General features: G+C 44.5%; 1 protein-coding gene across 3 annotated transcripts in view; it reads right to left on the minus strand.

Annotated features, from left to right (window-relative positions):
* Positions 1-26,548, minus strand: part of znf827 (zinc finger protein 827) — a 75,561-nt gene that overhangs the window by 25,719 nt on the left and 23,294 nt on the right. For all 3 annotated transcript variants that reach the window (XM_042225995.1, XM_042225993.1, XM_005935070.3), the window contains exons 2-6: positions 25,166-26,440; positions 21,376-21,548; positions 20,656-21,151; positions 12,964-13,242; positions 711-953 (exon numbers count right to left, since the gene is read on the minus strand). In XM_042225995.1, coding sequence (XP_042081929.1) covers positions 711-953; positions 12,964-13,242; positions 20,656-21,151; positions 21,376-21,548; positions 25,166-26,440 — 2,466 coding nt within the window. The remainder of the gene's footprint in view (positions 1-710; positions 954-12,963; positions 13,243-20,655; positions 21,152-21,375; positions 21,549-25,165; positions 26,441-26,548) is intronic.

Raw genomic sequence — 26,548 nt, forward strand, 5'->3', positions numbered from 1 at the left:
GAGAGAGAGAGAGAGAGAGAGAGAGAGAGAGAGAGAGAGAGAGAGAGAAGGGAAGAGGGGGCATTTGTGCAGACACCACTCCCCATGGGGCCTTGTGTGAGTGTGTAAAGGTGTGCAGGAGTGTGTGGGAAAGAACGATTGGCAATGTGTGAATTTGTGAATATGTGTGAGAGCAAGACGAGCAAAAAAGAATTTAAAAAAAAAAAAAAGGAAAAAGAAAGATTTACACAAGCTTGTGTCTCTGTACAGCATTTAAGAGATGCAATCAGAACCTGGATAGAGCCCTGGGTCCCAGCCCAGGGCTACAAACCTCATCTCTCACATACACACATGCACACACCTGGTTTTTCTCTGGGGGGCCATGAATACACGTCAGTGCTCTGTCTTCATCTAGCAATACAAACAGCTGTCTGCTGCTTCAATGTCACTTTCATGGCCATACAGGTAAAAAGCAGGAAGTCATTACATCCTGACTTTACTACAGAGCCACCAGAGGATGGAAATGGAAACATGTAGGTTTTATGGTCAAATATCACAAACCGTCCAAGGTTTACACCAGAGTGCTGAGGGGAGAAAAAAAAGAACATGATGCTCCTGTGTGTGTGTGTGTGTGTGTGTGTGTGTGTGTGTGTGTGTGTGTGTGTGTGTGTGTGTGTGGTAGATCTTCTATGGCTCAGTAAACAGTGAGTGACCAGCCTGAGGTAACATACCTGACAATTTAAACAATAGTTCAGAGGCCATTTTGACCGATATGTCTTGCGAGAAGAGATCTTTCTGGGGGCATGCCAACGTCTCGTGGAGGTTACTCATTGGCTCGCTCTTTTCACTCGCCCCTAAAGTGCTGAAGGCTAGCATGTGGGAGGCAGGTGGGGTGAGGTCTGCAGGTGGCGGGTCCACCTCCATGGGTTCTGCCTTTACCTTCACCTTCTGGTATTGGGCATCTTTGTTGTTCTCTGTGGAAAATAAGCAAACAAGGAGCAATTATTAGGGTTTCTTCAAAGAGATTCAACCAGCACACCCAAATATTTGTAGGTAAAGATTTCACTCTAGCTTACTGTGATACCGAAACCACAGAAAACCCTGAGCAATAACTTAATAAGAAAAATTAGCAGTATTATTACAATTATTATTGTATATTTTTACTACATTAGTGCATACTTAATGAATTTTTAAGATTAAACAGAAACATACAGTACGCCATTTACATTAAACCATTGGTTCCAGTCAGTTTTGGAGTTACGACCCCTCATAATGATTCATATATACATGTATAGTTACTGTAGCAGGTTCATCCAATCATCCAATTACCTCTGATCATTTCAGGAAGCCCAGTAAAGTAAAACTTTCCTTAAAAACAAAAACAAAAGAACAGTCCCTCATTCCTCTTGAATAACATTATTCATCCTCAAATTTCATGATCATTTCCATTTTTCCACACCTCGCCTTATTTCAGATTTTAACATCACTACACCTGTCCTGTTTGCCTGCATTCCCCCAGCCAATCAGACCCGGGTCCTTAAACTAATTATAATTGATGGCCCTTGTTCTTGTATTCCAATTAATCCATCCTTATTGAACATTTTATAAAACTCTCTATTGTTAATTTGTCTAGACTTAGCGCAGTATAATATTACACTGCACTTTTTCAAGTAAACCTGACAACAGAACGGTGTAATTGCTGATGAAAGTGCTTCATTTGGCACGTTTTTCCTCTAAAATTACCTAACAGACGTGATTACTCTGTTTAAGCAAAGTCTATTTTAAGAAAAGTAAAACCCTCCCTCTTCTATCTTTGAACATACTAAGTTAAATCAGCGATCCTGGCATTTCCTGACATTTCCTGACTTCAGAAGGCAAAAACAAAAAAGGTTTACACCACTCACTTCAATTGTTGTCGATCACTAACGATTAAAAAAAAAAAAAAAAGAAATCCAAATAGATTTGTAATGATCAGCATGATTACATTATGAAATTCTAGTTTATTTTCCCTGCCTGAATCACATTCACTTAACCGAGATTCACTCCATACCCCACCCATCCCTTCTGCCCATCCTACCCCCACAGAGACCCTAAACCCCAGCAGGGGGGCATGCCGTTTTAAAAGAATCAAGTAAGACTTCAGTTTAAACTTCTTTAAAAAGGGGAAAAAACATTTAGTTAATTCAAATTTCACCATCTCACCAGAACAAAACACTCAAACTCTCCCTTCAGGTCCAAGTAAATTAAGCATCCTGCATGCGTGTTTACAGATGTTGCATGAATGGAATTAAATCTAAACCAGCGGAAATCCGAATAACAGCCAAAGCATGAGAGCACTGGCTCTAAAGCTGAGCTGAGCCGGTTAGCATCTAGCTGTGTGATTATGAGGGCAAGAGGGCAGCGGGAGGTCATGCTGTCGCTTGAGGACAGCAGTCCATGTAGGTTTACTGAGGCAAGCAACAGAGACAGTAAAACCCTTTAAATGTTACCTAGGAAGCAATGCCTCTCTGTTTATGATGACACGTGTAATGTGCTCCCCTCCCCAACATCTCGCAATCAATGATGCAAAATGCTAAAGCAACCAATGACTTGTTTCTCGTGCAAGTTTAAAGAAGGGAGCAGCTAAAAATAGTCATGAGGGAGATGGCAGCTGTTAGGAATGTCCTGAACTGATCTAGACTCAAATTCCATCCATGGATGTTTAAAGAAAAATATGAAGAAACTGGGGTTACACCGAGCTATTTCAGTGTCACAAGCTCTCCAGTGGTCTTGATTGCTATATTTACCAGATTAAATGTACTTCTGAGTTCATTTTACAGCAGGTTTTTACTGTGCAGCTGCATAATGAGGAAAAATAAATAAGTAACTTATATCCAAGACACAAAAACAACAACAAAACCCCCAAAAAAGAACAACATTGGGACATCCTTAAGCATCTGCAATTCCAAGATAGCTGATCTTTGACCAGAGTGATGGCAGGAGGCAGAGTCTCGGTGTGATGACAAACAGAAGCAAGACAAAGCAGTGGGGTTTATACAGTGCTGCTGACATGGCGACTCACACGATTAAAGGGATATACAAATTTGGCAGGACATCAGGAGCAGTGGGAGGCGTGGGGGAGGCTACAGGAGCAGGAGAGAAAGACAGGAGGGCAATAAAAGACCTGGGCTAACCCTGCCACCTCTCCTCTTATTCTTTATCCGTCTGGTCAAAAAGGCCAACGTGAGACAAACACTGGTCCTGCATTAAAACTGAATTTACTAAATCCATGTGTATGCATACACTCCTGTGTTTATGTGCATGAAATACGTGCTACCAGCCCCTTGCCTCCTCCCTGAGGTCCAGGTGTCTGCTTTATTGGTAGTAGCCAGCATGTGGGGGACACTGACAACCATCAGCCCCACTAATCCCTTAATCAGGTGGCCAGAGTTGGCCAAGAGTAACCTCAGAGAGGCTGATGGAGAAGCACAGGAGAGGCGGAGGAGATAGAACGGAGGGTGGAGGGGGTAGGGGGCACTGCACTGTCAGGGTCAACCAAGGGACACTCGAGCCTTTACCATCAGATCTCCACCCTAGTGACAGAGGCTGCGTGAACTGATCTGCTGCAAAACAGATGAAATGCACCAATGTACCAGAGGATCATTCACGTGTTAGGATAAATATGCTCATAACTCAAAAAGCCATGACACAACGATCACATGATAACAGACGTAGCACATTTTAAAGGGCTTACTTCTCCAGGATGTCTGGATGGGCGATGTGCTCTCATGCAACCAAACATGTTCTGGTATCAGTGGTTAAGAAAGACCTATTTTCAGCCGTCATATAAATATGGACAAGTGCACACTTATCATTTGAGCATTAAATAACTACCTTAAATTATTTAAAATGCTGCAGCAGTTTTTTTTTTTTAAGTTGAGAGTGTGCCGTGCACTGCAGCAAATTTAGTTAATTTAGAAAAAACATGGACAGATTTTCTTTTCAATCAATCAACTGGTTGAAGAGTAGTCACAGTTTCAGTCCAACAATTTTGATTGGTCGAATTCATCCCTAAACATTTGATCTTAAACACGCAGACACTGAAAGGATCACATCACAGCAGGCTGGATGAAAAGTCTACCTGTCACCAAATAAAAAAATGAAAATGTGGCCTTACTCCCACATTGATAATAGCTATGGCTTTTTGGTTGGGGTCATGACCTAATGTTCTGAAGCCATAAAAAGCAGCCCTTACACTGTCTGAATCCAGCCCGTGCAAGAGCGTGTGTGTGTTTGTGTGGGTGTTTGTGTGTGTGTTGGTGTGTGGTAGTGACGGTGTGTGTGTGTGTGTGTGTGTGTGTGTGTGTTGTGTTGGTGTGTTAGTGTGTTAGTGTGTTCTGTAGTGCAGAAGCCTCCAGCTGCCATTAGGCCACAGAATCAGGTCTGGAAAAATGTCTCAGTGTGCATGGTACGCACAAAAGAGACTGTGCCCTTTCTCAATAAATATCATAGCTTTTCTTTAGTGTCACTGTTGCTCCAGCACCACTATTTCAAGATGGGAACCAGACTACACAAAAATAGTAAAAGGAGTTTGTCACATCTGGGATATTTCCATTTCCATTAATATTCTATTTTTAAAACTTTCTGTGGCTAATTTCTTAGAGCTTCCTCCACTTTCCTGATGGTTTCCATGGCAGCATTTCATTAATTAATACAGTACTGTACAAAAGTCTCGAGCCACACCTCATTTCTTTATATTTTGCTCAAGGAGCCAAACTTTCTTGCATTTTTTTAAGTGGTCTTCAGCATTAGTTATCTGGGATTTCTTTGGACTCTCGCTGCTTCTTCACTCATTTTTTAATCCAGTCTTTGTAATGACCATTTTCAGAGAAATCTTTTTAAGTTTGTTTTGACCTATGAATCATTCAAGCATAAAAAATAAAATAAAATCGTCAAACACAAGGGATGAACCAATGTTGTGTCTACAGATCTTAGGAAGCTTAGGAAAGAATTAATTTCAAGTTGGATCGTTGCTACTAGCAGCTTGTTTGAAAAATAAATAATCTGTTCCAGTTTGTTTAGATGAATCTCTGAAAAATGGTAAAGATAACACAGTTTGACAGACATTAAATAGAAGTTTTGCACCAACAATGTGACTCACAAAAACCTACTGGCAAAAACTTGATATTTCTCTGCATAGTGCCAGTGTGTCATTAAAAATGAAAATGGACAAGTGGAGGACAAGTGCACACCTAAAAAATTTAAAAAACTATGTACCGCAGATGGAACAGCAGTTAAACGCCATGTCTTTTAGGAATCAGAAGACTGACACAGGACCTGAAACATGGATCTAATTGTCAACGGCTTAATTTTTAGCATGGCAACGATCCCAAACACACTGCAAGTGCAGTAAAAGCATACCTGGATAGAGAAAAAACAACAACAAAACCACACAGTGGAACGCCATCACTCATGGATCGGCTTCTCCAGAGCCTGAACCTCAACCTTATTGAAGCAGTGTAGGATCATCGTGACAGAACAGAATAAAAGGCAGCCAACGTCCAAAAGATTCACTTCAAGCTCGTGAGAATTGTACAGATTCTTTTTTTGTCTTTGCTAATACTACGCTGTATTTTCATTTTTGGTTTGCACATGTTTCAATAATTTACTGCACCTAATTCGTACATGTTTTTGCAAATTCCTTGCAAAAACGTGTAACTCAAAAGAAATTCAATGACTGATTTGAGACGTTTGCACAGTACTTTAAGTGTCCACTTCCTCTTGATATATGTCAAAATAACAGACACAAAGGTTGTGTCTATTTGCCATTTTCTCAAGGCTCAAGATCTTTTTTCAGTTCTTAAGAGCAGATGAAACAATTTCACAGACTTGCACATATCATTGTCGTTCCGAATCTTTTTAAAATAAGAAGTGGCCTTTTAGTTTAATTTGGGTTTAGTTTCAGTACTTCACGTCTTTGTGTCTCTGTTTTACCAGAGAAATGAAGCTGCAATGAAGTTGAGCGATAAAAATGTGCTTTGATTAGATCATATAAGAAGTGTAAGAGCAGCCATTCTGTGCAACTCTGAATGTATGCCCCATTACTACAAACATGTTATATTCTCATTCTCTCTTCCACATCTCCACTCAGTGTTTGAGTCAGACTGGAAGTGATTGGGATTTGTGTGATGTTCTGTTTTTAGTGATCACCTTTGGCCTCAGGTGTCAACTTGAATCTGTGTGGACCTGGGAGCCTGTTTTGCTGAGGATACACAGTGCACAGGTTGCGCAATTACACTTGGATTAAAACACTCACACAGTCCAGTGATTTAATACATGCACAGTCAATTTACTGCACTACTTTGGTGCAATGAAAGCATAGGAATAAAAACTTGGAGTGACAGGCAGTGAGGGAGATAGAGAGGTAAAGAGGATGGGTAACGATAGGGAAAAATGTCAAACAGTGCTAGAATAGAAGAAGAAAAAAAAAGCACCCGAGGGTAACAGGGTAAAAAAAAAAAAAAAAGCAAAGTGAGAAAGAAGAGCTGGAAAAGGACAGAAGGATGAGGAATAGCTAGAGCCTAAATGACAACCTCTCCACCTCTCCCCCTCCCGTTACCCAAGTCTACACTTCTCCCTGCTCTGTTATTCCACATCTCTCTCCATCCCTGCCCCCATCCCTCGCTCTCTCAATCTCTCTATTCTGCTGCTCTCCAGCCGACCTGCTCAGACAGGGGTGAAGAGTTCAGGCGCTTCAAAGGCTGCAGTGTAGAGACTGCATGTCATGTGGGAGCCACAGCAGCCTTGCCTGCAGACTTCACAGACAGCTGCTGCTACAATTGATCCTCGACCAGCCAGTGTGCAGTAGTTCAGGCTTCCAACGGTTGCATACTGCAGCTACATCTGACTCTGGAGCAGCGTGCTTGATATACAGCCCATAAGTAGCCAGATAGGGCCTTTGCGAAGTACTCCTAAACAAAAACATTGGACACAAGCCAGAGCTGAGGTAAGGATACTAAAGCCTTATCATACAAAGGTCAGGACAAAAGGTGCCAAGTGATTTCCTCTGTAATTTTGTCAATCACTGCTGCATATATTACCAGGCACTCAGGAAGCAAACACATCCAGCAAGGGGCAAAAGGAATCAACTCTGCATTTCTGTAAATAGAACTTATAGGCAGTGATGAGGAGCCAGTGAGACAGAATATGGAAGTAGGAAGGCGGGAGTAGGAGAGGTCAGCGAGCGGCCACACTGAGGAGGCACAGTGAGGACACTGCCAGAACAGTGTAGAGCTTAATATAAAGTAATACCGTACAGTAATGCCAGTGTTTTGAATTAGAATGAGGTGCTTAGGCATTACGCTGTGATAGGTTATATTGAGTAAACAGTGAATCCTTTTACGTGCAAGTGACGAGAAAAATTACAATCGCATTTACTTATTTGCTAGAAAGAGGAAAGGTTTTAAATATTTCACATTCTTTACATCCAAACCAAAGCTGGGATTCATTCAAATTACCTCATCTTTTTAAATAAAAGGTATTTATGTTTGTATCTAATATGCATTATAACAAAATGAATATTATACTGATCAGACATGTAAGTAAATAAACAAATGACGGGGTTTTTTTGTTGTGTGTGGTTTTATTTTTTTAATATATGTAGGTGTAGAGGATGCTTTGTTTTCTAATGATCCCTTTAACAGGATAACATTGATAGTTAAAAGAATTCCCAGGCTGTACCCAGGCTCTCGCCCTGTAAAGACTTTTGGGGGTGGCAGACAGTGGCACTGTATGTGGGCCATATTGGACCCAAGTCAATGGCAAATTATGACACAAATGTAAATACTTGTATCGTAGCCTTTGTCACATTTCAGTCACCAATAAAATGGTTTACTGTATTTATTGAGAGTTTCTTTTTATGATTTTCTGGGAAATCATAATACAATATTGTTGCTCTTATTTTGAAGGACTGCTATTTCTAACTTAAATTATTAGCATGTCTGCATGAAAATGCAGATTCTCTCTAAATGTGCTGGAAAAATGGAGAAAAAAAACCCCTAAAACAAAATAAAAAGATTAATGCACAACCTATATTTTTTAACAAGAGTTGGACTTGTAATTATTTATTGACTGAAGTATGAGGTGAAAGCGTGTACTTCGTTTGTGGAGAGCAGATTGCCGTGTCTGAATCATCTCATGAGGCTAAACATGACAAGTACATGCTTGGATAGGCTCATGCTGAAATAGGACAAACAGGATGGTGTTACAACGGATGGAGGTCCAAATCTGACAGGGAAAAATGTTGGATTTTAGAAACTGATACAAGATAAAGTGACTGAAATATAACCTGAAAGGTGTAAGTAGCTGCTAAGAATTAACCACATGGAAATTGATTACTAAATTAGTTTACTTAATCAGAGCAAGAACACCAAATCACAGACAGTTTGCTTTACTTTTGAACTAGGATGAGACTGAACATGGTGACACAGGCTACCACACACCTGTCAGGTAGCTCATCGAGGTGCCATTAAAGATAGAAAGAATATGGGACCTGAGAGCAGAAATTTGAGAGTTTTATGAGAAGAAAAGTAATAGAGCTCTCTGAAAGGAAGGCAGACGTTGCACTTGTTGTTGTGACTGCCCCTTGCTTTTCTACTCATACAATGAACCAAATTTTAAATAGTTTAAGCCTAAAACAGACTAGATTTCCCACTTAAAACTACAAGCAAAATAGCAATAGCATAGAGTCATTGAAAGAAAATACGCTTTTTATTCAAAACTGTTTTTGGGAATTTTGAATAAATAGTGAAACAATGTTGGCATTTTTAGTACGCCCATTTCACATTCTCATTACAAAGTGTAACATCTACTTTTACAGTAACAGTAGCAGCTTATAAGAAGATACCTTAATATAAATTAATATTGAGCACAACTGAGTTCAGCTTAATGTAGTCTTCCACAACAGTTTCTCAAGTGGTCTCTTACGAAAATGAATTGCCCGCCCCTGGTCTAAGAAAATGTATGAATGAACAATTTGTTTCCCTAAAAATTGATGTGCTAAAAAAAAGGAGAAAAAAAGAATCCATACATTCAGCTATTTCAATATCTCTGTGGGTACAATTATAGTTTAGAAAGGTCCAAAAAGTCTTGTAAGAAAAACCCCCACAGCAGATCGGCCCATGTAGGAAACTGCCAAAAAAAAGATTGTCCATGGTGTGTATTACATTTTTCACATAACCAACCAAACTGATTCTAACCAGAAGAGAAGCGGGATGATCTAGAGGAAGATAAGTAAACCAGAGTCTCCATATCTGAGGCTGGCCGTTAAAAAGAAGAGCATACACTCAAACTTTCCAAACTCTGACTCAAAGGTCAGCATGCTGGACTGTTTAATGAAACTGCCAGTCGATGACCTGTGAGGCATCTGTTTCTTTTAACAGAATAATAATCCTAATCTCAACAACAGAAAAACTACCAACAAAAGGAGGGTTGTGAAAGAACTGAATGAAAGCCCAGATGTGTAGTACATGGACAAAAATCCTGAAACACATCACCAGTGAAGAAATTCTGCAGAAAAAAACATCTGTTGACATTTTAGTTAAAGAGGAAAAACGGAAAAAGTCCTTTGTGAGCTGTATCCATGTATGTAATCAAAGAGGATAAAAAGCTTGCTTGTCAAAATGAGATTTTCATTGGATTAAAAAAAAAAAAAAATTAATGAACTGTTTGTTCGTTTCCACAAAACCATAGTTGAAATATTTTATCACTGAAAAATGATTTCTTCCAGGTAAACAAATCCACAACCTTCTTTAAGTTCCACATTTGTGGTTAAACATTATCATGTTATTGTAGCTGCTGCATTTGAGATAATCGTGTCAAGTCCATTAATTAGGAAGCCAGGTGAAGCTGACTGTTAATTATCAATGAATTAAATTTGGCCAGTGCTACAAGATCTGCCGCTACTACTGGAAAAAAGCTGAAAAGGCTTCTTTTTTTATTATTTAACATTCAGTTAATTGATACTGCTACACAGATGAAAAAGCCCAACCTTACAGCTTTTAAAATCACAGCGACCCCTCTATCAAAGAGGTGGACCACCAAACCAGGGGAATTGCCAGCAAATATTAATAGCTAAAATTGAATGGACATCGGAACAGGCTCCAGTGTGATGCATTTGTCCCTTTTCCTGCAGAGTGAGTGCATACAGTCTGGCTTTCTATAACAACAACAATAAAACTAACCTCATATGTTAAAAGGGTGTTGCTGTCAACTGCTCGCTCTAAATCTTTCTGCTCCTTAGTGGTCAAAATTGCTTAATGCAACTTTTATTAGCAAAGTAACGAGCACTAGAGAGGGGAGAGGGCCCGTAAAATGTCCTCGGAGATGCAAGGCCTGTTCCTAAGAAAAAAAAAAAAAGAGTTAAGTGAGTACAGTGTGATTTCACACCTATGGTGAGGGTGGCTGGATGGTGAGTGGGAGGCACGGCTGTTACCCACACGATGCCAGTCTGCCAGGGCACCACCTAGGGCCCTACATCGCCCCCCCCTTTTCTCCCCCTCCCGTCCTGTGACGCCATGTTCCCCTTGCCCTGCAACACCAGTGCCCATCTGCTAGGACACGTTAGCCGCTGGCGCCAGGGACTATTTAGCCTGGCGTAATTAGCCCCCAGACACCAGCAGCCTGGTTTTTAAACAGATGTGGGGGAGGTAGCACTAGCAAGGCGACTATATACGACCAACAAATGTTTGATAAGGATGAGAGAGGAAGAGGGAGAGAGAGCGCGAAGAGAAGATGTGACCTAGTTAAAGGGATGATGCAACTTATGTTACAGCACAATGGGCAGTAATGATGACAACCCTACTTGCTCTGACTGTCCAATGCCATGGTCGAGGAAAGCCGAGCAGATGAAATTTAATTAGGCTGTGTCCATTTGCTGTACTGACATACAAGTATGTGGAAATAAACACTTTAACAGACAGACAAGGATGTTTTAACCTAAAATACCGATGCGTTTTCCTTATTCCGAGTACCCTCACTGGCTTATTGTGTACTTGGCCTGACCTTTAACGAGGGACAGAGAAAGGTTACAGTGCAGATGCCCTTGAACCTCATGATCGTAATCACACGTGACTGTAACGGCAATGACCTTTACCCGCTTCCCTCCCCTCCTCCTCCTCACCATCTTTTTCCTCCCTTCCTCCACACCCCCCAGGGTCATTTGAGGGTCCAGACTCTTGTCAAGGCTGTCACTCTAGACAGCCCTCTCCATCTACCGCCCCCACTGTTGCCATGGCAATGGACGGCACTGCGCTCTGAGGACTGTGTGAGGGGGCAGAGGGAGCCAGCGGACGGATGAACGCTGCAGCATCTTTCCCTAACCTAGGTCAACCTTGCAGAGCTAGTGTAAGTAACGGGAGGGGATAAATGCTGGTCATGCCGCTTGAAGCCCAAATAAACTGTCAGGATAACGTCAGCACAGGGACGGGAAAGAGCAGTGATGAAACAAAGAGCACAGGTAGAGGGAGTACAGTGAAGGAATTATATAAAGCCCATAAGCATTGTCTCAATTTCTCTGTTTACACTCATGGGCCAATCATGTAATCCCTGTCTTCTGCAAAGACATGCACACACACGCGGAAACGTGACCTGGGGGCAGGCACTGGAGCAGCACACGTGTACTATCACAGAGCTCCCAGCCAGCATGAGTCACTGTGAACACCAGTCGACCCAGAGAGAACAATGGCAACCGGTGTGTGTGAGGGTGTCTGTCAAGCGTGCACGTACTGGCACAGGATGAAGAGCCACGGATGGAGCAACACCCCACTGCGCCACCGTCAGACAGCCATTTGTTTTCTTTGTGTGGATGCATACTTGCACGAGTGTGGCACACTGTACGTTTTATGATTGCACCGCCTGTCTTCCTCTTATACTTGTAAAGGAAAAACAATTGCGCTGTACACATAATGTGAGCACTGCAATTAAGCAATCAATAAGGAAAGAATCACTCTGCTCATATGTAGTTGGAAAAGCTAGCTGTGTCGGTGCATACTTCAGCCTGTTTCATTCCTGACTGCCTGAGAGACGCACTCCAGCAGCCCACAGTGGACAAACACCTGTCCATAACACACTTGAACCGGACCTGGCATTCAGTAGAGATTCTGATGCAGGTTTAAAAAAAGCACCTGCTCTAACACTTTATTTAGCCCGTGATACAAACCGTATAGTACGTTGAAAACAATGATTGCATTTATGTAATGCTAAGCGCAGAAGCAGCAGCGCACACACTCCGAAAGAAGGAATCAGGTTTGCATCTTCTGCTTCCTTGGGCAGGGAACCAGAAGAGGCAAAGGCTAAATCACGCTGCAATACATGATGTCAGAGCGGTCCGCACAGGTTGAGACGTGGTTCATGTCAAAACTCTTGCTCTTAAACTGCCTGACATGGAACAAGGAGCAAGTCAGGGTTGAGTTTAAGTTCAACAATGCAAGCAAGGTTATATAATATTATATAATTTGCCATTTGCTGGCCTTGTTTTGGGGGACATCAGAGCAGAAGACACTCGACAAAATAAAAGTGAAACAGAAGCTTCAAAAAAACGAAGACAATTATCCCCCTGCAGGTTCGTAATACTCTCCTCAGTTTTAGCTTGGGTTTTATGTCAGTCAGCGTCTTAACCTTTGGCCTACATCTAACCTCCCAAGCTGATCTGGAACATAAACAGCCAACTGGTACAATAAATAACAAGATAACAGTGCGTGACCTGTTCTTTCCTAGAACTACTTGCAGTGGTGACCGTTCTTTTAGATATGTATGTTTGCAGAAACTGCTTTGTTGAAACTCACGAAATACAGTGCAAGAATTCAAAATATATATTGAAGACCACAGAGTTAGTGTTTTGCATAGATTTAAGGGCACAGAACTGTGCCAATTGTTGCAAAGACCGATCTGAGAGCTATAAAGCTCATTTTGCATTTCTACAGTTCTATAGATAAGCAGACAGCCTACCTGAAAGCTTAATCAGCAGCTCAGAGGCAACCTTAACGTTGATATCCTGGCTCAGCAAGCTGTTCTTAGCCATGGGGCTTCCTTCTCTTGGTTTCAGTGACCCTGGGCGATCTGTGGCTGCTGCAGCCACCGTTGGCCCGTCTGGGCTGAAAGTCGTAGGGAAGCTTGGCTGGATCTGGCTCTGGGACTGGGAGGATGGTCTCGGGCTCAGTGCTTCCTCCACTTTGGGCTCTTCCTTCAGTTGGAACGGAGATTTGAGTGTCTCCCTCTGATTGGCCGCTGGAGCCAAGAAGACAAAAGAGATCAGAGGGAAAAGTGATTATCCAAAGAAGGCCATGACCAAAACACCTGACATGCATTTCATAAGCTGAAGTCACTTACGCAGCACTGTGGAAATGTAAAAAAAAACAAATGAATGACAACATTTTCCACAATGGGATATCACAGGTCATACTGGCCAACAGTTGGCGCGATATGGGGGGAAAAAACCAGGGCGCAATCTTATGATCTCATTTCGTCTTAAGGGTATCCACAACAAATTCAGAATTCCTCCTCTCTTTCTTTTCTACCTCACAGAGCCTTTCCCTCTCCCCAACCCATTCATTTCTGTGCATATTATTCTCAACCTTAAGTCTGGATTCCTCGTTTCCTTTTGCATTTGACATCATCTGAATCCCCTTCATGAGGGGACATGAAATAATTGGACATGAAATAATTCCAGCAGTTCTGATAGCAATCAGCCGAAGTCTTATCTGCCATCTTTGCTGTGTGTAGCCTAGGTTAGGGATTGAACTGTCACATGGATCCCTCTGCTCTAAAGTCATCTTCAAGAGAAACTGGGCCACATCTAATCCGCCTTAGATGAATAATTAATAATTAGACATGGAGCAACTTCCGATAGCCGCCAAGAAAAGAACAGCAGGGCAAGCGCCTCTCTTTGTGTCTCTGAGCACATTCCACTACTCCCTGTGCTAAAGCGAAGGTTTTTACAGGTTATGGCTCAGAAAAATGGTTGAAATAAAAACTGCTTTAACACACACAAAAAAGAAGAGCTAAAAATATTGCCTAAAATATACCATACTGTTAGTGGAAAGACACGTCACGTCTGTTTAATACAGGGCTGTGGGAACAGAAGGTTAAAGGATACCACTGTCTACCAATTAAGTGCAGGTGCACTATACCATTTTTCAGAAAGAACGCGAGTACTGAGGACTTTTTTAACAAATAGATTATTGTGCAATGTCACAAAACTTCAGTTACTTAAATTTAAGTCACACTGTTTGGCCACAAAATTAAAAACCACTTCCTCTAGATCCCTCACTGAACCTTTTTATGTCACTAGAGCCATTTTCATTTCCAAATATAGTTTTGTTCTTCTTCTTTTTTTTTAACTATGTCAAATGATTCAAAAATGCACTGCACAATATTCGTTTGATTTATGAGGACACAATAACTTGAAAACTTACAAAGCCTTCTGGACTTAATTGGACGTATTAAAGGATCAAAATCCCCCGCTGTTGCATGAAGTGAAAAAGCCGAGTTTACATGCTCTTTGATCTTGTTTATTCAAAATCTAAAGAGATCAGCCCATGTGACTTGTGAGCACTATCTGCAATAGTGGCATTGTGATGTGGGGCAAATTCATATGCGAGTCAAGAAGCAGCTTCGTTGCTATGATAACCAAACATGACAGAAGTTACAAAAATAAAGATGGTATATAATGTCATTTTTACCCCATAGCAACATGACTCATTTGTAGAAGGACATCACTGCAATCTGCAATAAATCAATTTGCGAGCGCTCCAGCAGACACCACGGTTGAGTACCTGCTAAGGAGCTATGCAGGTATCACTAGTTCAACTTCATAATTAGCCACACCAAATTTGGCTTTCCATTTTTCCATTTGAATGCTAATACTGTTTGACTGTGCTAATGTCAAGTGGTGCAGCGACAAACACATCTTCACATCTACTGGCACAACCCCTGACACTTGTACAGTTTGAAACAGCTTGTACATCCTAGCATGGACACTCAATCTGCAACACACACACAAACACACACAGAGCATGGCTATAAGAGAGGCTATCACTCTTGGGCAGACTGCTGTCCAGTCTCCTCTGGCCCCAGCAGAGATCTGCTCCGCTCCTCACCCGATCGTCTCACCTAACATCTCTAACCGCCACAGGCCTGCCGCCCCCTGCCCACATCATCAATCTGCGCTGGCCCCGGCCCCTCTGATTAATGATGATCTATGCCGGAGGGATAGAGGGCTCAGGGACAGGGGATACAGGGCAGGGAAAGGGGACAGGTGCTGGCGTTCTGACCACCCATGTGATGTTGTGATGCCACAGTGCCACACAATGGCAGGGCTGGGCTTGCAGTTCAAGAGGCTGAGAAGGAACAGGGTGAGCAGCAGCAGGGAGGGGAGGGTGGGGGGACATGGGGGTGGGGCGATGACCTTCAAGTTCAGGGGGGCAGTGGCGCAGGGTCGCACATGGCACCAGCTGGAAATGTCATGCTGTCAGATGTCAGCGGGCAGGCTAAGTATAACCTGGTCAGCACCTGGAAGGACGTCCTCTAATTAGAAGCGTGTTGGGCCATGTCGGATCAGACAGGGACAGCGCACTTGGTCACCGCCTTACAAACACAGATTAAACAAAAAACAAAAACTCACATTTAAGCAAACGGCAACTTTGTGTTGCCGTTTGCTTCGTCATGCTGCGTTCAAACCCCGGGCAGTCGCTGCGCTTAAACCACTGACAAATAAATACTAAACGCAAGCTCGGATTCTCGAATCCTTCTCCTCGGCGGCCTCATGAGAACAAAAACAACTCCAGGACGTGCACTCACACACAAAGTCACACCACTCCTGTGACCTTTTGGATTGCTATAAATAGAGCGCATTTCCACTCAGAATCTATGTTACAGATCCCAATGAATAATTTAGTAGCCTAATCCAGTAGGCAAGTTTTTTGTTTTTTACTCCTCTGAGCTGATGGCTCAAGAACAAAAAAAAAAAAAAAGGCAGCGCAGAGCACCAACAGGAACTATTCAGCCAACAACACCACCAAGCTTACACTTTTGGCCTTTTGTCTGTCAAAATTCACAATCACAATAGCATCATGAGCATCCAGTCCCTGGCAGATCATTCTGTGAAGTGAGCACAGATTCGCGGAGGAGATGGGCATCTCTGGGTGACTGGGCTTCGCTTATGTGAGTTTCGTGACTGTGTGTGTGTCTGTGCATGCGCGCACCAATGTCCAGTGTCAGCTCCCTGCGCTGGTTCTAGCTCAGGTTTGACGATGCTATCAGTTTGTCTCCGTGTTATCACACCCTTCTGACACCTGCCACCAACGCTACTTCCATCGCCGTTCTCCTGCCCGTTTCTCTCCCCCTCGCTACGCTTCTCTCTTGCGCCTCATCTGTCTCACTGCCAGGCGCTTGTCCACTCCACCTCACCTCTAGCTCCGTGGCCAGGGCTGCCGTCAAATAACTTCATTAGCTTTCCACCTCTGTCACGCCGGCCTGCTCCCCCTCTGACAATTGGCTGCTGTTTTTTTTTTTTTTTTCTTCAGAGAAGAGGAGGAAGAAAAAAAAAGCACAGGGCTACATGGGGCAGGTTGAGAACCCAACAAAAGCTGACAGTGTGCTAGACACCGGACAGTGATACTGATGGCTGCAGTGGGGATGTATGGACCAGAGGTCACACACAAAAGACCTGCCTGTATCTGCTCATGCAGAGCTGGAAAGCAGGGGACACATACGATTAAATCTAGACATTCTTAAAAGAAGGGAATCAAAAAGATTCTGTCATGAGACGTTCCCAAAAAAATGGCTTACAGAATCTTTCCTGCATACTTTTTTCCTTCAATATGCATAAATACACACAAAAAACCTCGATCTCCTGCTAGGATGACACACAAATGGCATGTTTTACAAGTCTAAATTCTGCTTTTGCGTCACATTACTGTACCCAAGCACCACATGGGAGTCGCTCTCCCAGGAAACGCATAAATAAGACAACTGCAGAAGCATCATGACAGATGCAACACCTCCTATAAACCCCCCCGCACACCAATTATTCACACCCAGCCAGGGTCAAGCACGTTGTGCCTGTGTCACCGCAGCGGGGTGGGAGTGGAGGGGGTGTTCGGAGGGTGTGCAGTGCCCGCTGTCATTATTAACTCGGGGTCCACTGGGCACAGGGTAGGGGCTGTGCATTTCAAAGTGCCTCTGTGGCTTTCATCTCTGAATCAAAATGTGGATCACACCGGATAGCTAACGGTTGTGTCAGTGTGCAAGGATAAAAATCAAAGGGTATCAGTATAACACTCAACGGAAAGCAGGGCAGCCACCCCCCCCAAAAAAAGAGATATGCTTATTATGTCAGAGGTCACTGAGAGTTCACTGGCTTTTTATGCCTGGGGAACTCAATGCAACTCCCTCTTTGCCTTTTACTCCCTCCGCCTTTGCTTGCTGTCACTTTATCTGTCTCATTTTTCTCCCCGTTTTTCTTTTTTTTAAATTTTTCCCTCTGCAGCTTTTTAATACCCCGCCCCCGCCTCCATAGGGCCTTGTGGGATCGAGGCACTGAGACAGCAGTGTAAAAGCAGGAGGGATGAGCTGCTCGTGTACGCACTCAATCTGGGTTGGCAGGGAGGTCAAAAGAAATAGAGTCTAGAGGTCCCAGGAGGAACTTCCTCACCTCTCCTTTCCTGGCTGCTCCTTGGCATGGGTAAGTCTCATAAAGATCTGAGCCCACTTCTTTCCACTTTCATAACCCTCCTTTCTTTAACTCCGCCCCCCAACAAAGGGAGAGAACTTTGTGATCAAAGAAGTGGTATTCATTAAAGCCCATCATCACGCATTCAAGTTCAACATCCTCTCGTCCTGTCTTTTTATATCCTGCCTCACTCTCCTTGAATGATGCCCCGACTAAGATGTCCGCCACTTGACACTGGGCTGACATTGCAGGGAGCCATCTTGGCTCCTCTGGGAGTTGCCTGGGCTTGATTGTGCAGTCTGGGAGTGAAGCGCAACTGGCACCCAGGGGGCATCCATGTGGAGCCGGGGCGTGCAAGATCGAGCGGGAGTTAACTAAGCCGAGCCGAGTCCCCGTGCATCCTGGCGGGGTCACAGGATGGCGCTGAGGGCGCTAATCATTTCAAATTATGAATTCCTTTTTAATTATGAATTATGCATAAATTTTTAATTAATCTAATGTTCCCAGGGTTTTTTTCCCCTCCCATCCTTACTCTCAAGATCTCAATCTAATTACACAGTATTAAGAGGAAGAGTGGCAGTCGTCGCCTCGACCCTGGCGCTGAACCCCGGTCAACCTTTTTCCATCAATCTTGCCATCTTCTCCAAGCTCATCTTTTGATATTTTCTGCAACACAGTGAAATGCATCTAAACATGGGTCGGGCCACGTACGGCTGGGAACAGCGTGTTTGTTAAGTTTGTTCAAGAAAGTGCAGTATCATAGCTGGCTTAGGAAAATAAAGAAGGAAAGGACAAACTTCCTATCAAGAGCAGCCAATATGAAGTCTTCTATTTCAGACGACAATCTTTAAGTCCGCTTGGGTAAATATTCAGTTTATCCCTTTGGCTAATTTGGAATTGAATTTGTCAGTAATAATAACAACACGTGCAAGGAAAAGCAGGAGGAAGACGCCAGGAATCTACAATTAGTCACCAACCGTGACAACTGACAAGATGCCGGCGAGAAAATAAATTCCTTGACCACTATTGACGAGGTACCCTTGAGCAAATCATTTAGTCCCTGACTGCTTTTGCGGAGTTAATCAGTGCCCAGCTGCACAGAGCTAAAGACGTGCCACCGGGCATTACCAAGTGTCAATTTTACACAAAAAAAAAAACAACCCCATCATACTGCATTTATGTTTGACTGGATAAATGATTTTAAAACTGAAACTTTACTTGGGTATTGATATGTAAAAATAACTGCAATTTCCAAAAATTAGACTAACTAAGAACATGCATGTTTGCATGAACTGCATGTTTTATGCTATTGGATTTAAGGTTCTGCCCTTTCCCCCATAAATACCACACTGGACGACCTCCCTCGTACCAGCAATGATGGGTTTTGACACCTCTGTGTACATCTATAAAGACAATTTCCAGGTTTTTCCAAGGGTAGGTGATACAAACCCAGTCACATGACCGAAATATGACAGAAACCACTCAGTTCAGGAAAGAGCATCAAGGGTTACTCCCAGTAGATAAAGCATTAAGAGCGTCACAGTGGCACATAAGTCAATTTCCTGTATATATTCCATTCTGCTGCTACCAACCCTGGTTGTGCGTACAGTGGGATGCGCTTTTCCAGCAATTTATGTTAGATGTTTTGAGTCATTACCGACAGGGTCCTCAATTCATAAGCAACAACAACAAAAAACAGAAGAGACAGGAAAAGCTCAGAAAAGGCTTTCTGAGCAGTCTTAGCCCCATGCAGTGAATTGGGCAGAAGGAGGATGTGAGTAAATGAGCTAGATGTGTTGGGCCCCAACAGTTTCTCACTTATGCATAAACTCTGTGTATCAATCATTGAAATGTGTCAGCTTTTGAATATGGATTTAAAGCCCAGATCTCACCTTCCCGTGTTTATCTCAGCGTCATCTGTGCTAGGGTTTGTTTTGTTTTTTTAAACTGATGTTACTGGAATATTTTAAGATGCTGTATCAGTTCACTACATTATGTTTTCAATAGCAATACAGAGTATATATAACAAATACCTATGCACAGGCAAGAACACGTTAGGCCAAAACCTGGATCAGAAACCACTATTGTCGTGTGGGTACCACAATGTATGGTACACAAACAAATCATGAATGGATGATGTATGTATGATGTATAAGACACTACAGTATACTATGATTAAAAGGTTTGAATTCCTTTAGTATAGTTGAAATTACTTTGAATACATGTGGCATTATGACACCACCTTTTCTGTGCTCAATAAGTTAAAGAGCTCAGTCACATATGCCAAAACCCATCTGTGCAGTGCGACTAGATGCACATAGTCTGAACTGTTACGTTTCTTTTCACCGTTTAAAGAATGACACCAATGGGAATTTTAAATGTTTTCTAATGTTAATGCCCATAAAATAAAATTTAAAAAAGAAGCCTGAGATGCGTTGGTGTACGTGCTGCTGTCAAAAGCTAAAACTCTCTATTCCCCGCATGTTTGAACTAATAGACATTTTACGTTCTCGTTGTTTTTATAAGCCATTTAAATAAAAAATAAATAAAAATAAAACAGCTCAGAGACATTCTGCAGCCTTGACCTGAGACAATAAGCATAAAAAAGTGTTTACACTTCTTACGAATGTTATTTCTGGTGACAATGAAGAATCAAAGCAAAACTTAAGGCAAAGGGGAGACAACATCTAGCTGGAGATCAGCGCCGATGTCTTCATATGAGAGTTTGGAAGAACTGAAAAACTCTTGATGAAAGTGCAACTGCAGTGAGTCGAGTTTAAAAAGTCAAGCTGAGAAAGCGGCACAATAAACAAAGCAATTATGGATTACAGGAGTTACACCACCGCTGCGTCTGTGTGAGCTGCTTTTCTATGCGTTTCTGCACAGCGTTAACTAAATGCAGCACTGTAAAGACTGCACTATAAAAAAAAGCTTTCGTTTAATGTAGGAAAAAATAAATCTATGCTAACCTGAAAGCTTCATAAGCAGGTCAGTGGCCGTTTTGGTAGTGATGTCAGGGCTGAATAAGGAGGCTGTGGTCGGAGCGCTGGGGCTGGATCTGACGCCGACTCCGACCCCTACTCCGGGTAGGTCCAGGGAGTTGGCGCTGCTGCTGGCACGGTCCCTGCAGATGCTGAAAGGGGAGAGCACGGACAGGTCTCGCTCTTGTGGCTCCTCCTTGATGTGGACGTGATTGGAGGACGCCTCGACTGGAGGGGACGTCTGCTGCTGAGCGTCCGAGTGCAGCGGGGACACCTCCGTCGCTCTCATGTCTGCGGAACTGCCGTCACCCATCAGGGAGCCCTCGCCCTCCGTGTCGGTGGTGATCTCCTCTTTCACCTTGACGTCTGTGCGTGGGAAGTGCTGGTGGCAGCGCATGTGAAGCTTCAGGCTGAAGTGACGGGAGGAGGTAAAGGGACAGAGTTCGCACTGAAACGTCTCACCCCGGTCCTGGTGCTGATGTACCTGGGAAAAAAATGGGGACAGGTTTAAGCGTCAAACCCCTCCTTATCTCCAGCACTGCATGGTGCCAGGAAGACAGCTTTAGGACATCTTTTGCTTTATTTCTACATTTCTTTGTGAGCCGCAACAGCATTAAATCATGCAAAAGAGAAATGGAAACATTTAAATAGTGATCAAACACGACATGTAAGGGGATCAGATCAGAGAGGAGAAAAATAAAATCCAACCTTCATGTGGGACTTGAGATTGTCTTTGCGAGCACAGCGGAAGGGACACAGCGGACACTGATGGCTTTTCAAGCCTGTGTGGATGACCATGTGTCTCTTCCAGTAGCTCTTGCGTTTGATGACCAGGCCACACACAGGACACTGGAATGGTTTGCCACCATCCTCAGGAGAGCCTTGATGGGAACCAAAGAATTATTATTCTTATTTTTCTGTTATTTATTTTTTTATTTAGAGGCAAGATCCAGTCCCAAGATGTTGATGGACTTTGATGAATGAATATGCACTAGCTAAACGAAACATTTAGTTACTGTAAGTGAGTATTGTGAGTGCGAATGGTTGTCTGTCTCTGTGTGTTAGCCCTGCGACAGACTGGCGACCTGTCCAGGGTGTAGCCCGCCTCCTGCCCTATGACAGCTGGGATAGGCTCCAGCACCCCCGTGACCCTGAAAAGGATAAGAGGAAGCGAATGGATGGATGGATAGTTACTGTAAAGCAAGCGTGCCAAAAGCTCCATCCATCCATCCATCCATCTTCATCCGCTTTATCCGAGGCCGGGTCGCGGGGGCAGCAGCCTAAGCAAAGAGGCCCAGACCTCCCTCTCCCCAGCCACCTCCTCCAGCTTATCCGGGGGAATACCAAGGCGTTCCCAGGCCAGCCGAGAGATATAATCTCTCCAGCGTGTCCTGGGTCTGCCCCGGGGCCTCCTCCCGGTGGGACATGCCTGGAACACCTCACCCAGGAGGCGCCCAGGGGGCATCCTTGTCAGATGCCCGAACCACCTCAGCTGGCTCCTTTCGATGTGGAGCAGCAGCTGCTCTACTCTGAGCCCCTCCCGGATGGCCGAACTTCTCACCCTATCTCTAAGGGAGAGGCCAGCCACCCTTCGGAGGAAGCTCATTTCTGCCGCTTGTATCCGCGATCTCGTTCTTTCGGTCACTACCCACAGCTCGTGGCCATAGGTGAGGGTAGGGACGTAGATCGACCGGTAAATTGAGAGCTTCGCTTTTACACTCAGCTCCCTCTTCACCACGACGGACCGGTGCAGCGTCCGCATTACTGCAGCTGCAGCCCCAATCCGTCTGTCGATCTCCGGCTCCCTTCTCCCATCACTCGCGAACAAGACCCCGAGATACTTGAACTCCTCCACTTGGGGCAGGAACTCATCCCCGACCCGGAGTGGGCACTCCACCCTTTTCCGGCTGAGAACCATGGCCTCAGATTTGGAGGTGCTGATCCTCATTCCCGCTGCGTCACACTCGGCTGCGAACCGCTCCAGTGCGAGCTGGAGGCCCTCACCCGATGAAGCCAACAGAACCACATCATCCGCAAAAATCAGAGATGAGATTCTGAGGCCACCAAAGCGAAAGCCCTCCGCCACTTGGCTGCGCCTAGAAATCCTGTCCATAAAAATTATGAACAGAACCGGAGACAAAGGGCAGCCCTGGCGGAGCCCATCACCCACCGGGAACGAGTCCGACTTATTGCCGGCAATGCGAACCAAGCTCTTGCAACGGTTGTATAGGGATCGAATGGCCCGTAGCAATGCCGGCACCACTGCACTAAGACTGCACTAAGTGCATTTGGCTGAAAACAAATTGGATTTGTTAACGACGATCTTCATACGTTGCAAAGCCACCTAGCGGATCAGGGATGGACAGTTCGGTGGGCTTGTTCTCAGCCGCAGGATCCATGTTTGACAATCCCACTGTAAAGAAATGCAAATCCCCTCTTTAATAAGGGAGTTACTCAGACACTGATCAGACCTGCGAGAGACAACGTCTGCGCACCTAATGATGAAAACTATCACGAGAGAAACACCAGCTGGAAGCGATGGAACAATGAAAGCAAAAAACTCTAGCATGTTTTAGTATCTCGATTATTGTTGTTGGCTTCATATCCGGCATCCATTACTGTTTAATTGGTCTTATTAGAAAGAGGCATGATTGCATTACAAATTCTACAAGGGCCTGTCAGGATGGCTTCATAAGTATTCCAGTGCCGTTCCTTGAAAAACATCTGGTAATCAGTGTTTGGTGAAATTACTGTGCTCAGCCATTCATTGACCTGAGGTGTAAAACCTCGAGACTGCCTATTTGCAACAATAAACCACCATCTGCGGCCCAACCTCTCCAAGCACAGCAGAGATCACAATGCAGAAATGACTTGTGCTTAGTCTAAGTTGAGGCGAACAAAGCAGAAATAAAACCAGGAGGCAGCGTGTGTGTGTTTAGTACTTAACATGTGTAAGCCTAATCACGTGTTAGGAAGAATCGACTCCCGTTTTTCTAAAACACGAAAGCACAGCATGCCAGCGTGATACAGTTTTATAGCAGAACTAGCGAGGGTCTACAATAAAACAAGACACGACAGTCAATAATCAAGGTCACATTTTTCAGTCTGGCGACCAAACAACTACCTGCATTTTTTTATTTTTTTTAACAGTGCTGCTCGACCTTGACGGCATGCCGGGTTAGAGCAGACCCCTTTTTAGCATGCAGATCACAGAATATTACATCGACTGCCTCATCTGTCTGAAGTCAATTTGATCCAGCCATTTTAGTTTTGGCGGGGTTGCGACACAATCCCTCAAAAGTGCCCATCCATCTCCCTGAAAACGTTCTGTTCTCCCTTAAGACTACTTAGCTGGAGCTTGCACTTTGAAGCCATCTCTCCGCCTGTCCAAGAGTGAGATCTGTGTGTGCACCCTTGTTTGGGTTACACGTCTACATCTGAGCACGCTCTTACAGATTATACTGCGTGCCCATTTGTAAGTAACTGAGAGACAGCGTGTACGAGGGAGAGAAGAAAGAGTGAGGGAGAAGAAAAAAAAAAAAAAGAGTGCACGCATCTGTATCCAGTCAGTGGAAAGTATGATGTGTTTGGCCTTAAGTCTGCTGTGCTGATCAGTGCAGAGGGCTCTGGTTAGTGGGGTATGAAGCCAGGAGGAGGCTGCTGAGATGGATATGGACTCCAGGGCTCCCCACTGTGCCGAGCACACACTGACGGCCCCCTTTTGGCAGCACGCACATCCGAGCACAAACGAGCTGGTCTGGGAAGGCAGTGAGGTCTCAGTCGGAACCCCCCGTCGAGCCCACAGACCATTTCCCAGACTAGAAGGCCAGCCAGAGCTGTTTTCTCTCGGCTATGCTCTCTGCTCGGCTGACAGTTAAGCTGAGGCTACACTACACACTGCTTCAGCGCCAGTGAGGTGAGAACAAAACCATTACAAAACTAGAGAAAACATGTCACCGAAGTTCACAATTCTGTTTCTCCGCCGGCATTTCTTTTTTTTTTTTTTGGTGACATGCGAACCTGCCGCTGCTACACGAAAAGGAAAGGAGACACGAGTCTGGGCTTTTTGGAGTCATCCTTAGAATGAAGTAATAATTTAGCACTGCTAACGGTGTGACTTTGAATTTCATAGTGTTGTATGTTTGGCCACACGATGGCTGGGGAAATATAGAAACTGAACTGACAGTCAAAAGACGTGAATTATTTTCTGCTGCAGTAAGACGAGCTTGCACATTCAACCATAGCAGTCTTGTTTAACTTTAAGCAGACAGATTGTGTGTTTAACACAATCTAACACTTGAGTGTACTTTAATAATTTTGTAAGTCTCTCTTGCTAAAGAAGAAAAAACTACATATTTTAAGTAGAGAAATATGGAGTTATGCACCTACTGTACTGTACCGTACTGGTGCAACCATTATTTTAATTAATTCACTAATCTGATTATGCTTATAGTGATTCCCATGCTTATTATAGTCCTTTATTGTGCTTTTAGATTACCTGCTTGGTTGCTGGGCTTCCCTCTGCCCTTAGGAGGAGAGGGCAACAGCAACTCTAGGCTCTGATTGGGTGTAGAGGGCGTGGGTGCTTTCTGGTTCTTGTCCAACAGGGGCTTCACGTCCTCTTGGAGGACCCCAGTAGTTGCCAAGGGGGAACCGTCTTTCTTCTCTGCCAGCAAGTTTCCTGCTGCCCTGGCTGCCACCTCTTTGAGCAAGGCAGCGGAGGAGGTCATAGACACAAGTGAGAGGAAGGAACTCGCTGCTTGGTGGTCCGTAGCAGCACTGCCCGTTGACGAGGCTTGGCTCCGTTCACTGACTTTCTTGGAGAGCGCAGCGAGGGTGGAGCTAGCTGACTGCGGGCTAAACGGAGAGTTAAAGGCATCGAAGCGCACCACATCGTCTCCTCGACCACCCCCACCCAGGGTGGGCACTGCAGATGAGGCAGAGGTGGATGAGGAGGAAGATGTCGTTGAAGAGGAGGCCACAGCGTTCTTGTCTTGAAGCACAGCGTTGGCTGCTGCTTTTAACTTCTGGATTGCAGAGTCCGGGGACAGGCTGGAGCCGCAGGGCGTGGAGCAGCTGGCTGGGGGCCACTTATCTGCTACACCTGCCCATACAAAGCCACTGCCGTTGCTTGGGGTGACAGAGTTAAAGGGGTCTAGGGGCTCTTGCTTGATGTTGGTGGCTGAAGGAGCTGTGGAGGCCGGTGAGGCCGAGCCACTGTTGTTGTTGTTACTGGCCAGTTTTCGGGCAAGAGCACTTAACTGCTGGGCGTGGTGGGAAGATGGAGAAAGTGTCAAAGGTGGGGCTAGACCTATTGGAGGAGAGTCGCCCCCAGCCCCTCCCCGTGATGACCGACCCAGGAGCTCCCCGGTGTCGAGTTTTAGCGACCCAGCTTCTAGGAGGCGCCGTAGGTTGCTGCTGAGGGGCTTTCCCAGGGCTCGAGATGCTGCCTCGCCGTACAGTGACGATACCACAGACGAGAGCGTGTCCTGGGCCGAGAAAGCACCTCCATCCAGTCCAAGAAGTTCCAAAGAGGCACGATGGACAGGCGTGGGGCAACCCAGCGAGCTCTCACCTCCGCAGGTGTCATGATCCCCAGACCCAGCGCTGACTCCAGGTCGTTCGTCGGGAGAGGAGCCCCTGGGCAGGAGGACCTCATCCTGGGTGTCTCCAAAAGACGACGACTCTGAGCGCGTGTCAGAGGCGTTCCCAAACCAGCCTTCCTCCTCCACAGCAGTGCCATCAGGCCCTCCTTCCTCATTGCTGTCCACATCTGGAAGAGGAGAGGAAACCAAAGGAAGAATTAATGAAAGTGTGTGAGTACTGTGGCAAATGTTGCTTTAGCGAACAGTTAAGACTGATGATTATTTCACAGCTAAAC

Source organism: Haplochromis burtoni, unplaced genomic scaffold (genome assembly GCF_018398535.1).
Source record: "Haplochromis burtoni strain Fernald_Lab_line unplaced genomic scaffold, NCSU_Asbu1 Contig_191, whole genome shotgun sequence".
NCBI lineage: Eukaryota > Metazoa > Chordata > Actinopteri > Cichliformes > Cichlidae > Haplochromis > Haplochromis burtoni.